The following is a 16,383-nucleotide window of genomic DNA, read 5'->3' on the forward strand; positions in this document are numbered from 1 at the left end:
AAACCAGGTGTTTGGAAATGTCACAGTGGCCACCGCCGCCACCGAGCATAGCTCCTGCTCAGGTTGCAGCTCTGCAGCGCTGGGACGGAGGTAACGCTGCCGCACGGGCACGGCCTTCAACTCCCCGGCTGGCACCAGCCCTTTGTAAACATCTCCCATGCTTTGTCCATGCTAATTATTTGGTTTTTGTTATCGAGCACATTCCCGTCAAGCCCCATTCTTGCGCTGAGCTCACCTGCAGTTTTCTGATCCACTCTTCTTTCCGTGAAGCAACAGCTTCAACCTCGAGCAGATGCAAACACCACGGCTGGCGCAAATCCTCGTCGTCGTTTTGCGTTGAGACCCATTTGTGGGCAACCGCTTGGGCATTGCACAGCTCCCCAGAGCAGAGCCACGCTTCCATCCGAGCTTTATGGATAAACGCTGCTATTTTGACCAGGATCTTGAAAGCCACTCTAGAAATCAAGTTAATGCACTTAGTGTAAGGTAGTATGTGCTCCAAATACTTTATGTATTGAAACCCTCGGCGCTGATTAATGGAGGTCTGGTAATGTAGCTGAGAGGGGGTGAGCCCCCGAAACCAGCACTCCCGTGATGCCCACACGGGAACCTGGGTTACTTTTCAGTGTTAGAAATCCAGCTGCTGTTTTAAAGTTAGGGACTGATTATCTGCCAACAGCCACGCTGCAACACTAATAAACAAGATGCGTAAACTAGCATGGGACTACCCTCGTTTCAACCACATCTTAGAGCTTCTCTCTTTCCTGCCTTACCTGGCAGGGCTCCAGCAGAGCCAGGTTTAGGTCCGGTCTTGCTTTCTCGTTGCTGTCAATGCCACAGTCTAATCTACAGCTTCCTGGCTGGTTCTCTCTAAGCGTTTACACTAATGATGCTCAGCTTTTATATAGTCACAAGGTGAAAGGACTGGCACCCCCATCCCCAAGGTTCACCAACAAAAGGTTTACAGTCACAGAAGTGCAACCCCATCTCCCTTGAAATCCCACACTATGTCCGAAACAAAATTTTCTTCCAGAACGAGGATCTAACTGCTAGAAGTTAACAGCAGCATATCGGATATTGAGTTAGTCGTGATCTTCGTTTATTCACCCACGAAACCAGAGCAGGTAAATTATACGCAGTGCCAATGGGAGACCATGTACAATAAAACCATTTCAGCCCAGCTGAGGCTTTTGTTTAGCACTCGACTCTTCTCAGCCGCTCTTTGCACAAGGACACACATAACAACAATGCGGGGACTTTGAACCAGTAGACCTCTCCAACTGAATCCTGGGTTTTTTCCCTTCTGCCAGCACCATCTGTTTCTACAGAGTAAACAGTGACTGTAGACAGGTTAAACGCAAGGACACATTTTAAATGAGACTCCCCATTCTTTACGACTTAACAAGCACAAAGGAGCTTCGCTTACATTTTCCACTATTTTTTGTACCCCAGTGTTCATAAAGCCAGCATTGATTCTGAAAATGTCACTACTAAGAACAGATATTATTTCATCGTGACTGTGCTACTCCCCTCAGAGTGTTTATAATGCAGTCCAGAGAGTCTTTTCTTTTCTTTCCCCCTGTTCAATTCTTATTCTTAATTTCAAGCACAGAATAAAAGTGAAACGGGTGGAAACCTATGTTTTCCCTTAAGTCATTACAAACAAACGCAAGTTTGTTGAATAGAAGACCATGATTTATTGATGGTTATTTTGAAACACGGATGACTGAATATAATAAAAAGACATTTGTAAAAAAACAGGAAAACAAATCTCATCTTTAAATGCATCATTTGAAGGCATTGATTAAGGGGACACCATGTGCCGGCAGCTCCTGGTGCAACTGACGGAACAACATGGCACATTTGTTCCTTTCCTGGGTCTTGCCCAGGGTGTGGAACAGCCGGGCTTGGAAGTAGAGAACATCTCTGAGCTGCTCTTTGCAGTCCACTTTGGCAAAGTAAGTCTTGGCTTCGTTTAGATTCAAGATAGCAGATTCCAAAGCTGTGGAAAAAAAGGGGGACAGTCATATTTAAGATAGTGTCACAATAACAACTCCAAGCAGTACAGCTCAATTCTAAGGAGCCCAATTATAAATTCCTCAGCTTTTCCAAACAGTTTGTGTCTTAGCAACAGGGTCTTTCAGCTAGTTTCTGTTATTCAGCCTTTGCTGCAAAATACAAGTGTGCAAGTATGCAGATAAACAAGATTCCGTTATAAACACTGCATCTGTTGAATAACTAATTCCAATTAGTTATTCCCCCAACATAGGAAAGACATGGACCTGTTGGAGCGGGTCTAGAGGAGGGCCACGAAGATGATCAGAGGGCAACTCTCCCATGAAGACAGGCTGAGAGGGTTGGGGTTGTTCAGCCTGGTGAAGAGAAGGCTCTGGAGAGACGTTATAGCTCCTTCTGGTACCTAAAGGGGCTCCAGGAGAGCTGGGGAGGGCCTTCTTACAAGGGCATGTAGCGATAGGATGAGGGGGAATGGCTTCAAACTGGAAGAAGGGAGATTTAGATTAGATATTAGGAAGAAACTTTTCACTCTGAGGGTGGTGAGCCCCTGGGGCAGGTTGCCCAGAGAAGCTGTGGCTGCCCCATCCCTAGAGGTGTTCAAGGCCAGGTTGGACGGGGCTTGGAGCAACCTGGGCTGGTGGGAGGTGGAACTGGATGATCTTCAAGGTCTCTTCCAACCTAAACCATTCTATGATTCTATGAAATTAGTTTTGCTCTCCGATAACGAGGTAACACACTCTGCTGTATCATTTAAACTTTTTTAACAGTGACGACCATGTAGAAGGTCTCCATGTAGCAGTTTCAGTGAGGAGAATTACTCTTCACACTACCTTCAATCTTCTTTTCTGGAGTGTAGGAAGCTGCAGAAGCCACCTGACATTTAGCCACCAAGAACATGGCACAGCCTTTGTCCAGGACAGCTCCGTGAGCCAAGACAGGTTCTATTGCCGTGTGCAGAATATTCAGGGCTTGTTCACGAATGCCAAGGATCAGCTGAAAGAGAAATACTTGCTGGTCTAATACTGGAACCCACTGGTAAGAGCAGCTTCTTCTAGAAGACCAACATAAACCACATCTGTTTCTATTAACACAATGCGCTACAGACAAGGATGTAAGTTTTTTCCCCCACAATCATCTTCTAAATCAAAATTTATTAGTAGAAATGAGTGCTCCCTGAAACGATTAGGCATGGCTTCTCCGCCACAGTCAGTGCTGACAACCACATCTCTGCCAGCTCAGAATAAACAATATAACTGAACTCCATTACAAGCATTATTTGTAATTCAAACACATGCCAAACTGTGCTACTAGAAAGCCAAAATACTAGCAGAAAAAAATAACAACTGAAGAAACGAAGGCAGGGCCAATTTATGCTTGCCTGCTTAATTATATGCAATAACCACACATCTTAGTGATACACATAAAACTCAACTTCTATTAACTTCCTCCAAAGATTTTACATTTAGAATATACTTCTTCAGAATCAATAATTTGATTCCAACAAGTATCCAGATCCCCAGAATAAATGTTGCCCTACAGCCCCGTGAAAACACAAATCAGACATACCTGGGAGAAAGCCAAGTTCAGCACAGTTTCAGAAGCCAAATACTGTAGACTATATTCTCGAGAGAGGGCCAGAGCCTGCAGCAGGACAGGCAACGCTATGGTATGACATGAAGATCTCCAGTAGAGCTCCGCTATTGACAGCAGTACACTAACCAAAACAGGGGGAAAGAATTACGAACATTTTCTTTTGATGAAAAACGTCCACTTGTTTCCTAAACAATTATTCCACCCATAATGGTATTGATTTTATTATGAATTCCATTACTGCATATACAATACAATTTAATTACACCCTGAAGAAGAGATGCTACTGACATACAAAAGATTAAATAACACTGTAACTGCTCTGAAGATTAGCACAAAGGTATGACGACACACATACATTTCTATTTCCTATTTATTTCGGATGCAGCATTTCCTTCTTCTGTAAGTCTTCATGAAAATTTAAAATAAGTTTACCACCTTTTAGTTTACATATTAAAGATGACTAGGTTCCAATTCCACAATATTTTGAGGATTCCTCCACACCACGATTAATAAATGAAATTATTTTGTAATCTCCAAATCATAGTAGGTAACCTGAAGACTAGTGAAGTCTGAACACAGACACATTGAAAAGGCTGATTCCAATCACTGCAAAGTGTCTTTAAAACTCTGAAAATGAAAAATTCTTACCTAATCACCATCTCAGTGTTCTTGATTTTCTGGCAGTGGATCAACAATTTCTGCAAAAGTTTGTGTGCCTCTGACATTTGATTTTGGGCTTTCAATACAATGGCTTTTCTGTCGTGGTAGAAGAAGAGAACATTACCAATCGTATTTTTATAGTTTAGATGCAATTCTGCTCTTCAAAACGCAGTAAAATAGGTCTCTATTTTGTGACTTCTGTTTCTTGCAACTGCAGAATGGCATTCTGACAAAGAGTACACATGCTACACACACCGGCAGTGGGAAAATCAGGTATCTCCAATTCCAGCTGGACAACTCCCAGGCAGAAAGGATCAAACCCATAAACCAGATTTAAATAGAAAACAGGCATTGCCAAAAAACAAAGGCCAAACAGGCGAGAGAAGTGGGAGGGCTTGCAAGCTAGAAAGCACAAGTAATTATTTGTAAGAAAAACAGGTATGAGGTAAAGGAGCTAAAATTGACTTGCGCTGACAAGGACATGGAGCAACACGACAAGAGCGAGAACAGGGAAATAAGACACAAACACACAGCAGTAGGGGATGCATAAAAACAGCCCCAACCCATACACCGAGCAGAACATTTAAAGATCAGGGAAATCACAAACAGGCTAATTCCAGAAGGGCAAGCATCAGGTCCCACAGCTTGAATACTGATCTTCCGGCTCACTGGCATTGGCTACGTTTTCAGGTGTTTTGCCTCATTGAAAATCAATACGAAATTGCTTTTAACAGTAAGTTGCTTTTCATACTCACCAAATAACAAGTTTTAGCCCTACCTATTTCTAACACGTCATTTCCATTTAGAAACAAAACCACGTTAAGGTGAGAGAAAAATCATATTGTCCTGTTTTGCAGATGTAGAAACCAGGACAGAGATGAAGCTCTTACCGCAGCAGAGCTGAGAGCAGGCCGGAGATCCCCAGCCAGCTGACACAAAATCCTGCATTCTGCTTAGGTCTGAGTACAGTTACCACAGCCGATTTTGAAGAAGGAATTTGTGTTTTCACAACAGACCTACAGCTCCAGAATAACACCGACTTCAGCAGTGCTATTCCAGTTCTTAAAATGCTCAGAGAAACAACCACAAACGATTATTGCAGGACATACTCGGATGGAATAAGCGGTACACGTTAAGACAACATGACCGTAATTAGTTCTGGAATGGGAAGAACATATAAGCACATGTGACTGCCAGCAATCATTTTGCTAAATCTTTCATTCTCTTCATGGGACACACCTGCAAGTGTATGCACATTCATGATTTCTTACCTGTATACGCCTTCAATGCTATTAAGTGCTGTAATTCCTGCTACAAGAGAATCTGCTATATGATATCTGCCATCATTCATGGCTCTCTCAAACTGTATTTTCTGATCAAACAGCATCCAAAGCTAAACAAAGAACATCCAGGAACAAGTTTTAGAAGCTGTGCCTGCTCATTTTCTAGGTTAGAACTTAATTTTTATTTTCCCCTGTGGATATTTATGTCTAGACACAACTAACTCCACCGTTCAATTACTGGATTAACTCAATTACTGTCCTCAACAGAAACGCTCAGGTCTGGATTAATGTTTCAATACCAAAGCTCACCTATTTGACTGCATTTTAAGTAAAAAAGCTCTTTTAAATCATTACTAATGCTTTGAAACAGAAGACTTGTTCTGTAGCAAAAAGAGATGGACCAAATGCTATCGAACGGAATCTTGAACACTTCAATGTAAATACTATCTTAAAGACTCGTGTGTTAATTTATTTCCCAGAGTCCCACAAGAATCAGAATATTCTTTCAATTATTTCTAGATTGTAATCTATCAAACTAAGTAGCACTAATTAAACAAAACTTTGAAGCTCCAAATCAATGCAGAGCATTTAATTCCTATATGTGCTCAAGAAGATGTATATTCCTCTGTCAATGACATTTCTATTTAACAGCTTTTCCTTAGGAGGCTACAGCGAGACAAATGTCTCGCCAGTCTTAAAATAACAAAGGCATCTTTTTCATGCTTTTGTAGAAAAGTTTATGCCAAACAGCTTCCCGTGAGGTCACGAGCCAAGTGAAATCAGCAAACGTGTAGCCGAAGGCATAGAGAGGAAAGAATTCAGATGCAACGGAATTCAGATCCTATTGTACCATAGTTACATAATTTACAGGCTAAATTGTAAATATTCTACCTGTGCATGCTGACTATTGGGAGGGAATCTTTCCTTTAGGTGTTTCAATATTTCAGAAGCAGCTGCAAAGTATCCCTGTAACACAGAAACAGCAGTCTGATTAACGTACACTGGGGCAAGCACCACTCCCCTGGATTTCAACACAGCCTTCGTGGAAAGAACCTGCCAAGCAAAAACCCTGTATATTCTTCGCCCCCGATGCAGGCATGAGAGGCAGAACAAAACAGGAGTCAAGTCTTGCGCTCTCTGTCAATAACACCCACACGTCCTCTCACCTAAATGACATTTCGTGCAACTAGCCATAAAACTCACCTGCTCTGCGTGTAGCTCAGCCAGGTGACACAACACTACGGCGAAGGACTCCGTGTTATTCTGCTGAACGCCCACGTTCACAGCCTCCAGACTGTTCATGCTCAGCAGCGTTTGGGCTTGTTGAAGTGCCATGGTGCTTGTGCAAGAGAAACATCTTTTAGCTTTCAAGCAACAAACAACAACTATTTAATCTATGGTCTTGTTATGACAACAGCCTACATTTTCTGGTAAGCCAGGGGTCTGGAGAAGAACGAAAACTTGTAAAACAACCGTTCAGGAACTCTGGACTATGCAGGCACAGCAAGTACTACATAGCAAAAGCTGCACACAGTCTAAGCACAGAGATGCTGAAAATGGAGGCACGGGAACAATTTATGCACTATTTGCCACTACTAAATGGAAACTCAATCTCTTCTCCAGTATGAGTTTTAAAGGAACACAAGAGAATGGAAATAATTGCACTCAGCCTGTACTGAATCACAGTCTGATTGCTTTATTTTAATGCACCGGAGAGACAGAGTCACTTGTTACACCTATATAAATAACTCAAAACGCATTATGTGCTAACAAGTACAGGGAGCTAACCCAAGAGTTCAAAAGAAACAAAATACCTGCGGCCGTATAATCTCCAAATGGCAGTCTTCTGTGCTATACTAATATCAATAAGCTCTGACAAGCTGTGTTTCCAGTGCAACAGATCAGAATCTTTTAAGGCATCCATTAGTTTGTTGGCAGCCTTTCCTGCAAAAGCTCTTTGCTGAACCAAGGACTGTATTCCCAGGGAAGCAAGGTACTGGGAAGAAGACAAAAAAAATACCAACGGCATTGAAAGACAATAGAGTACGCCATTACAAATTACACCAGAGCAAGAGTTCTAAACTAAGAAAAAAATCCCAAAGAAAAAGATGTGATGTTATTCAGCACAGACAAAGGAACACTGCTCCAGGCATTTCTTTAAATACCCACTTATGCACACCCACACAGATGTGAATGTCATTTTGTTAGATGTGAAAGGTAATTTCCACTCCCCCACGCAGAAGTCTCAAAGAGGATGGCAAGACTTGTACCTGGATTTCTCCAATGATGAAACAGCTGTGAAAACACAGAGCCTTTCCCCCCCTTCCCCACCAAGCGGCCATGTCCGCTCTCATCTCCCATCAGCAGTTTAGCTCCTTTTAGAACAATTCTCTTAACAAAGAGATTGCAGATCTTGGGGAAGACAACTAAACATTAACAGCCAAGAGATTCGGGGCACAAAACTATCTAAGGGGAGGGCTGCTTTGCAAGATTTCACAGCTGGGACAGAGCCATACAGGTAAACTTGTGTTCAAAGCCCTGCCAGAGGCATCGGCACTGAGTTTCAGGGAAGGCGGAGGCCTAAGAACCTCCCTTGAGCACCAGCAAATTGTGCTACGGGCCTAAGGCCAAAATGGTGCACGGGGCCAGGCTAGTAGCCACAGAGTTTTTCTGCCCGAAAAACAAACAGGTCAGAAGTAAAATCAGCGAGCCTTGCAATAATGCACTGACATGAAAGCAAGTGAACTCTGGTTTGTTAACATGAAGACTAAAAATGATACAAACAGTTAAATTTTGGACTGTCAAAATACATTTGTTTAAATTCAGTTACATATTTTGAACAGACCAGCTGCAAAACCCAAAACCTTAATTGTGCACACTCCCCTCGCCACATGTGTTTGTCTCACAATAAAGTTAAGGATAAATGAAACGGACTTACCGGCAAACCAAAATGTAAAGATTTGTTTACAGAGTGCTCCAGCAGAACACAGCTATCGAATATCTTCTGTTCCAAGATGTACAACCAGCTCTACCAAGGAAGAAAAAAAGTTAAATCTCATTGCGAATAGGTGATGGCTGCAGCACTTTAACCTTCTCTTACTTTTTGCACAGAATGGAAATTCACAAAAACTCGCTGGAAATAGAAACCACTTCAGAACTAATACGACACTAAGGAAACTCCTATTAAATGCTGCACAGCAACATATATCAAAAGTGCAGCTAGGCTGGGACACTGGCTCGACAGCAGTCAACGCTGGAGGTCCAGAGTAATGCACAGAAACCCCATTATTAACTGTGGAAAGCAGTATCTTCGAGTTTGATACCATTGATGCCAATTAATTGTACCAATAATGTTAATTACAGAACAAAACGCAATCTAAGTCTTCCCCTTCTCCTTTTCGTTAGCTCAAAAGAAGGCTGATTACTCTTTGAGAATCCAACAGGCACTAAGGAGGAAGTTTACGAAATACTTTGCCTCTTTAAAACATATAAAACTAAACTTTGAGTTCAGTACCGAGATCTTATTACTCTGGGATCACAATTCCTGTTTTAGAAAGTAATCCTGAGTTGCAACAAAACCATCCCATGATCTCCCTACAGTTTGTTGCTCTGAGTGACACATCTGCCAGACCATCGTATTTAAATTACTGAAGTATTTGATGAGGTACCACTGTAAGAGGAGTTCTGCAACAGTTCACTGAGCAAAGGCTCAGGTAACAGAGACAAAGGTGAGTTAACCTCCCTTTCGACACAGCTATCTTACCAGGCAATGCTGCAGGCAAACATGGTCGTTAGACTCCTGTGCAATTCGGATGGCTTCCTGAAGCGCGAGTTCAGCCTGTTGACTGTCAGCGAACAAAAAGGGAGAACATGTCAGTATTCCCACAGTGCTTAAAATACAGCATTATGATATGGAGGAATATCAATCTACATTATGCATATCGCACTCAGAAGATAACTGATTTTACAGACTGCTGAGAAAGGCGGTATTTCCCTCCTAGCACTTCAGCAATATATTCTAGTCTTGAGGGCAATACGCAAGACAGCATCTGCAAGCCACTACAAAAATGCAACTGTAAGCCCTAAGTGGGCTTTCAAACCCTGTACGTGCCAAGTTATTGTTTGAACAGGGGCAACGTTAAGTATCTGCCCGTGTAAAAAAAGTTGTTGCTCTCAGTTTTGCAGAGGTCTTTCCCAACGCCAGTCCTTTCACATGATGCATCCGGGCAGCGGTCAATAAACGCAAACCATATATGGAGACAGATCAGTCAGCTTTATCTATAAAATAACACTCACCCCTATGGCATTTTAGAATTAAAAAAGCTCAGATGGCTTTTTTTTTTTTTTTTTAATTACCCTTCTTCCAGATCATCAGCTCTATGTTGATTTGAATGTTAACAGAAAACCAACCCCACTTTCTTGAGAATATAGCTCAAAATAGGCATTGATGTCCCCTGACCTTTCTGAGGTCATGGTAATGTAGCAATTGAGAACTTAAATACCTAGGAAACAGTCGCAACCGGACACAGACAAATGTCAACTCTTACCCTGCTCTAGATGGCTCAGTTATTATGGAAACCAAATAAATGTCAAAACAAAACCAAACCAAAACAAATCAAGACTCCAAGAAAATTCCAACCCAACTATAGCCGTTATCAAATTAGAGAAAGACCCTCCTACTCCTGAACAGATTTCCAGAATGAACAAAAAAGTCTACCTCTCAGCACTTACGAGATGTAACGAGAAGAATTTCAGTTGTGCGGTACAATAGATTAACTTACTAATGGCCAAACCGACAGTGCAGCGCAGCTAGATTCAGAGCAGCGTATCTCAGACTCCGACCGTAGCCTTCATCCCCATTGCTTTTGCTTTCTGCTCCGGTGAGAATTAAACGGTCAAAATAATGAAGGAGGCTGTGTGTTGAACTGAAGACATCTTGCACTCTGAGACTATTTAAGTAGCTTAAATAATGCTAAAAATTGAAGCAAAAATCAGCTTTAACTATACATAACTATTAAAAGAAAGGTTTTGTTTATGACTAGTATGTATTTTCTTACTGAGAAAGGCTGCTTAACAAGTGCAACCATGAAATCCTGTATGGTCAGGAAAGTGCTTGATCAGAAGCTACCTGTGCAGAATTTCTGTAAATCTTGGACAAAGTTGGTTGTTTTCCCTAACAAGATCTTCCAAATGGTGTCCCATAGGCCAAGATCTGGCCGTCAGAATTATCCCACCCAGTCTGAGACCTCTACATAGGTAGAATCCCTGTGCTAAGTGAGGGTGGGAATGGAAATATGACTCCCACTGTGTCTGCACTCAGGAAGATACTCAGAAGCATGAGCACTACTTCCAAACACTGTACAGATAGAAAGGAGATGCTAAAACTGTGTATTTTCTTCTGGGCATTGAGACTGGGGCAGGACAACCCTTTATGTCAGACAAACAGAACACTGGAGAGGACTTCTGGAGTTGTGAGCTCCAGCCCCTGCTACGGCAGCCCTTTCAAGGGTATGTCTCCACATGGGAGCAAGGAGATTCATCTGCCTCAGCCCAGGGCTACTGGGAAGAAGATTTAGAAAGTAAGGCAGGAAGGAGTTGACTGGGAACTCATGGAACTCGCTCAAGAATAAGTTGTTGAGGAAAAAGGCAAACGCTTGCAGGACAGGTCTGGAATTAACTCTCAATGGGAGTCGTCTACCGCTTTCCGTATAAATTGCTATTAAGCACCAGAAGTAAAGTGAACATCAGTCAGCAAAATCAACAGATATTGCACTTAATACTGATTTTTAAACTATGGGAGTATGAGGCCTGAAATTTCTTAGGAAAATGTGTGTAAAAAGAAATTAGCTTTAAATTTAGTTCAACAAGAATGTACTCACATAGTCCCACCAAAATTGAGAGGATTATATCTGTGCATAAAGCCAGACATGTGGTGAAGTACTTAGCTTAATTAAGGTTTCTGTACCGTCAGGAGTTTCAGCCTGAATTACTAAACATTTACATGCAACTTGCTCACGTTTTTCAATATAGAATAAATTACTCCAAAATAATCCCATCCTAGAGATAAGAAATCCCTTTACAACCATTTTGGATGAAGAAAAAGGTACTTACTGCTTCAGCAAAGTCTGGATTAAATTTTAACAAGTTGTTCAATTCCTTTTGTAAAGATGCTGGAGTAAGAGCCTTTGTTTCATCATTCTTTAACAAAGAAGCCTGGAATAAAAATTGAAAAGTAAAAGTAAGATAAGTAACTCAATCTGGAGGGTTACAAATGTATTTCAATACATGCTTGTCAGTTTGTTATCTGCTTTGAGAGAATATTAAAGAAGATTTTGTAACAGCTCTGTCTACTACGATGCTGAAACATCAGTGGCAGTTTTAGTCTATACTATATTATAGCATTCACTTTTCAGAGATCAAAGAGACCAAGTAAAATAAAAGCTTATTCAAAGGACTGTTTAAAAGTACTTAAAGAATTCTGTTTAAGTTTCTCTTTGAAGAACTAATACAACGGATTGCTTACTGGAATTACAAATATCTTCTCAAAAAAAAAATTCAGTAAACTAAACAAAAGTAAATCCATAGTTTGCTTCGGTAAACAGATCAATTAATAAAAAATTACAATAATCTAGTTACTAGAATAAGCATTACTGAATACTGAGTAATGAAAAGACTTCAAATTTCAGAACCCTCCTAAACATCACCATTCCTCCATAATACTGTAATTAGGAGGAAAAAAAAAAAAAAACAAAACACATTTATAGACACTGGTAGCAGATACTCTATATAAATCACAGCAGCTAAAAACCACAGTATAACAGAATGTCACTGCAGTTAAAATCCCCACCTTGCATCGGATCACTGCAGTCTGTCTTGTTTTCTCATTAAACCCCATTTCTAACTCTACTCCTGGATAAGGGGCTCCCTATTCTGCGGGGGGAGGGGGGGATGCTGAAGGGCCAGCAACTGGAGCTGGGTCACAGGGTTCTGTATGGCAGTGGTGCAGCAACCAGAGCAAGTGAGAGGATGAACGGCAGTGGGTGAACACTGGTGAACACCAAGCTGGACTAGGCAGAAATTTGGATAAGCAGCTTGAGAGCCAAGTATTGAAACGGCCATAAGACTGGCCCAGGTATTTCTCTGAACGAGACACCTGGAAGAAGTCCAGGCCAACCAGGAGGTCCCAAGCCAACTGACGGAGAGACTGTGGGGCCTTTGGGTCAACGAGAGATGCATTTGTCTGTGTGTCATGTCTTTGTGCTGGAGGGAACTGGAGACGAGACAATCCTGGGGACAGTTACTTGATAAGCTGAGCCTGTAACCCCAGTTACTGGTAGAACTGAAAGAGAGCGCACGAGCACATGCATGTAAATATTTCACACTAATGGACCTTCATCCTCATCAGCCAGGGAGGGGAACAGGATAACAGACAGCGTGCTTGGCCTCACCACTGGTTTCACTGGGGGTGATGGAGCTGCAGGAGCCTTGCCATAATCAGGCTACTGGATTCAACAGCCGCTAACACTAAAAATCCTAATGGGACTGAGAAGTTATTTTGAACTTATGATACATAATGTTTCACATACATTTTAACTGCATTTTGGTTTTTTAGCAAGCAATTATAAGCATGCGGCACATTTACTGACATTGGTGTCCCTGTGTATTTCTGCTCCGTTTTGTATTTACCAGCTGGAATAATCAACAAACCCGCACATTTTGGTGACACCAAATCTGGTGACAAAACACTTTGAGCCCCAAGTGCTCATGCTGAGCAACTGCATGCAAGTCTTTAAGAGATCTTTACCAGATCTAAGACAACATCATGTCTAACGCTGTGGATAAAACAGAAGGTGAAATTCATGTTACGGATCATTTACTCAACTTTATTCAGAATTAACATACCTGCTGAGAAAGAAAATACTCTGCTTGTTTCTGGGAAAGAGGCCCACTGCAAGATATCTCTTCTTCCCTGATAAGAAGCACTCTGGTTAGAAACAAGGGCAATGAAATAGAATACAAAGAAATACATTTTATTAGACATTCCACACTTTTGCTTTGTAAAGTTTTATGAGCTATTAGAGCTCAACAGCATGGAAGGAAACTAAAAGGAGAAAACTTAATAAAGAATAAAATCTACTACATTGAAATTAGCAATCCAAATGATTTCACGCAGTTTAGTTATAATCTTCAATCTGCAGAGACCGTGGTCAATATGAATGTTACCCTAAATACACATGAAAACCCAAAGAAAAGCAGCAGATAGAAGATTTGGGGTTGACATATTCAAGTGGCTTGGCTCTGGTTTTTCTTTCTTCTGAAGAGAATCACAACGAAATGAACTGGCACTTTGGCCACATGCATGGCTCCAGAAAACAGCTGTTCTGCGAGAGCAGACAGAAGTTTATTCCATAGAAAAACAGCAACTACAGCACACAGCCAGACTCCAAAAGCTGGGAACTGACTCATGCTGTAGCAGTGTATGCACAAGCACAGGTTTGTATAACGACATTTTAGAAAGTACATTTTAAATATATGGATACACAAAATGCTTTTAGGATTATTCTTACAGTGGAGCACCTCTTCAGGGGGTGAAAAGTCTCAATATTCGCTTCTCATTTTTGATGTAAATAAACGCGAGTTCTTTCATTTGGGGAAGGGCAAAAAGAGAAACCAAAACCATTACGCTTAACTTTTCCTTATTGAGCAATCTTTCCCTTGCTGGAAGCAGAAGTGACCAGCAGCTTTAGCACAGCACACGCTAGCATAGCCAGAGCAGTCACTCAGCAGTGGGCTGTACAGAAGGGAACTGTGGGCAGCATCTGGCCTTCAGCTCCCGATTCCCCGTGCAAGCCCGAGAACAGGGTACCGCCATCTTCTGAGGCGCTGAGCAGAACTGTTGCCATTTACAAATGTTACCGCACGGTGGCACCAAGGAAACGGAGAGGCCACCCAGCTCTGCCAGTGTGCATCAGGCTTTAAAAAAAAAATACATTACAGTAGGCTACATCTCAGTATCGCAGCTGAAGTCGTTAGTGACAGGACGTGCACGGGGATAGACGGGCATTCGCGGAGTTTGGAAGGTTTAACAGGAGTAGCATCCTGAGCTGGACAAAACTTAAGTTTACTCTGATGTGCACAAAGGTAATCGGAAATAAGACTAATTCTCTTAAGAAGTGGGAAAGACTTTAATATTAATATATCACCTTAAAGGTACATCAAGTTCTTCTTTCTCCATTTTCCCCTCCAGTTCCTCTGTATTTGTCAGTTCCATGTCACTCTCATCAATTCCATTTTTTTTCTCATCATTTTGGAAGTACTGCTGAAGGGCAGTGTAAAGTTTATAGACCTGACTAAAAGAAAGCTTATTGTATGCCAAGATCATATGGCGCAGAAACAGACCTGCGAAGGAAAACATCTGTTATGACAACTGTCTGTAAGGTTGCAGCTTCAAAGAGGAGACAAGAAATCACAATAACCAGAAGCTTAAAGTGCATTATTTAATTTTAAGTGTCTCATTTCCACCTCCTAATTGATAAAAAATCAGTTTTGCAGGGTGTAAATCCAGTATCAATTTAGTGGCAAATCTCACAGTCTATCTGATTACAGAAAAATTGTTCGGATCAGTCAAAAACACACGATATGCAAAATTGTTGGTTAATATGAAACATCTGAGCAAGAGAGAAATTGATATTATGCAATCTTTACACCTCCCCAAAAACAAAGCTATATCCTGAGTGAATTACATCAGTGATAAGATATCACATCAACTATAGCTTATAGATAAAAAATAGTTACCTACTACACTTGTTTTATGAACTTCTGGCTCTGTCCCTGTAAATGAATCTGAAAGGTCATCAAAAAATTGTTCCATATCTTTCAATTCTCCTTCTGCCATAAGTTTTAGCCTAAACAGGGAAAGAAAAGCACTTTTTTTTTTTAGGGTATTAATAATATGCATATCAAATATTCTTCTATTTTGGGTATAGATGAGTAAACACAAACAGAACAAAGTGGCAGCTAATTCATTATGCCCAGAAGGCTTTTATGCTCATCAGCCAAATCAAAACGTATTAAATATTAGTAATAAGCCAAATAATAATCAGGTTTGTTTGGTGCTTTTTTTCTTCCCCCTAATAAAACCATTATTTTAATAAAGAGAACAATTAGAAAAGATTGTTATTCCTCTAACTAAACAATTAGGAACCCAAAATAGACTGATTTTTAAAACTGCTGCTGTTAAGTAAGCTGGCAAATGTCAAAACATATCTTCTGTATCACAGAAACTTTAAAACAGAGGGCTTCCGCGTTTGGTTTGTGTGCCTGTCGGAACTGACTTCTGAGAACTGAGAAAACTGTAGAGGTACATTTGTGCTCCAAAGGTACTTCTCTTAACTACACATTTACACATGTCAGAGCACTTCATAACAGGGATCGGAGTAGATACCGATAACGCAGAGCACGCTTTATCATGTCGCACAGCGTTATCGATGGCAGTCGCCGTGTTTCCACGTTTCTAACAGAGAATACAGAAACCCGAAGACGGGAGGCGTGAACAGAAGCGGTCCGTTGGCCCCGGCAGGAGGGCAACCCGGCTGGCCACAGCTCTGGGCCTCCCTCCATCACGACCCACCGGCCCTCAGCAGCTCTTCCCCCCCTCCACCCCCGTCCCGTCCCCGATCGCGGGACACGCTTTAAGGGTCCCCTGCGGTGGGGCGGGGAAGGGAGGGGCGGCCCCGGCGCCCACCTGATGTGCACGGAGCTGGCCAGGTGCGGGCAGGACTCCTCGATGGCCTTGCGCAGTCGCGACAGCGGCATGTCAGGGCCCTGGGGA

The 16,383-nt window shown here is 41.8% G+C and overlaps 1 protein-coding gene across 1 annotated transcript in view; it reads right to left on the reverse strand.

The window, feature by feature from the left end:
- Positions 1–1,673: 1,673 nt before the first annotated feature.
- ANAPC5 (anaphase promoting complex subunit 5) overlaps positions 1,674–16,383 on the reverse strand; it is a 20,034-nt gene continuing 5,324 nt past the window's right edge. The window contains exons 2-17 of the mRNA XM_009880284.1: positions 16,297–16,379; positions 15,348–15,457; positions 14,756–14,951; positions 13,455–13,521; positions 11,664–11,765; positions 10,334–10,524; positions 9,316–9,397; positions 8,491–8,580; positions 7,367–7,548; positions 6,756–6,891; positions 6,444–6,518; positions 5,541–5,662; positions 4,258–4,365; positions 3,583–3,730; positions 2,847–3,009; positions 1,674–2,002 (exon numbers count right to left, since the gene is read on the reverse strand). Of these exons, the coding sequence (XP_009878586.1) occupies positions 1,788–2,002; positions 2,847–3,009; positions 3,583–3,730; positions 4,258–4,365; positions 5,541–5,662; positions 6,444–6,518; positions 6,756–6,891; positions 7,367–7,548; positions 8,491–8,580; positions 9,316–9,397; positions 10,334–10,524; positions 11,664–11,765; positions 13,455–13,521; positions 14,756–14,951; positions 15,348–15,457; positions 16,297–16,367 (2,058 nt within the window). The 5' untranslated portion in view covers positions 16,368–16,379 and the 3' untranslated portion in view covers positions 1,674–1,787. The remainder of the gene's footprint in view (positions 2,003–2,846; positions 3,010–3,582; positions 3,731–4,257; positions 4,366–5,540; positions 5,663–6,443; positions 6,519–6,755; positions 6,892–7,366; positions 7,549–8,490; positions 8,581–9,315; positions 9,398–10,333; positions 10,525–11,663; positions 11,766–13,454; positions 13,522–14,755; positions 14,952–15,347; positions 15,458–16,296; positions 16,380–16,383) is intronic.

This window comes from Charadrius vociferus, unplaced genomic scaffold (genome assembly GCF_000708025.1).
Source record: "Charadrius vociferus isolate BGI_N301 unplaced genomic scaffold, ASM70802v2 scaffold332, whole genome shotgun sequence".
Taxonomy (NCBI): domain Eukaryota; kingdom Metazoa; phylum Chordata; class Aves; order Charadriiformes; family Charadriidae; genus Charadrius; species Charadrius vociferus.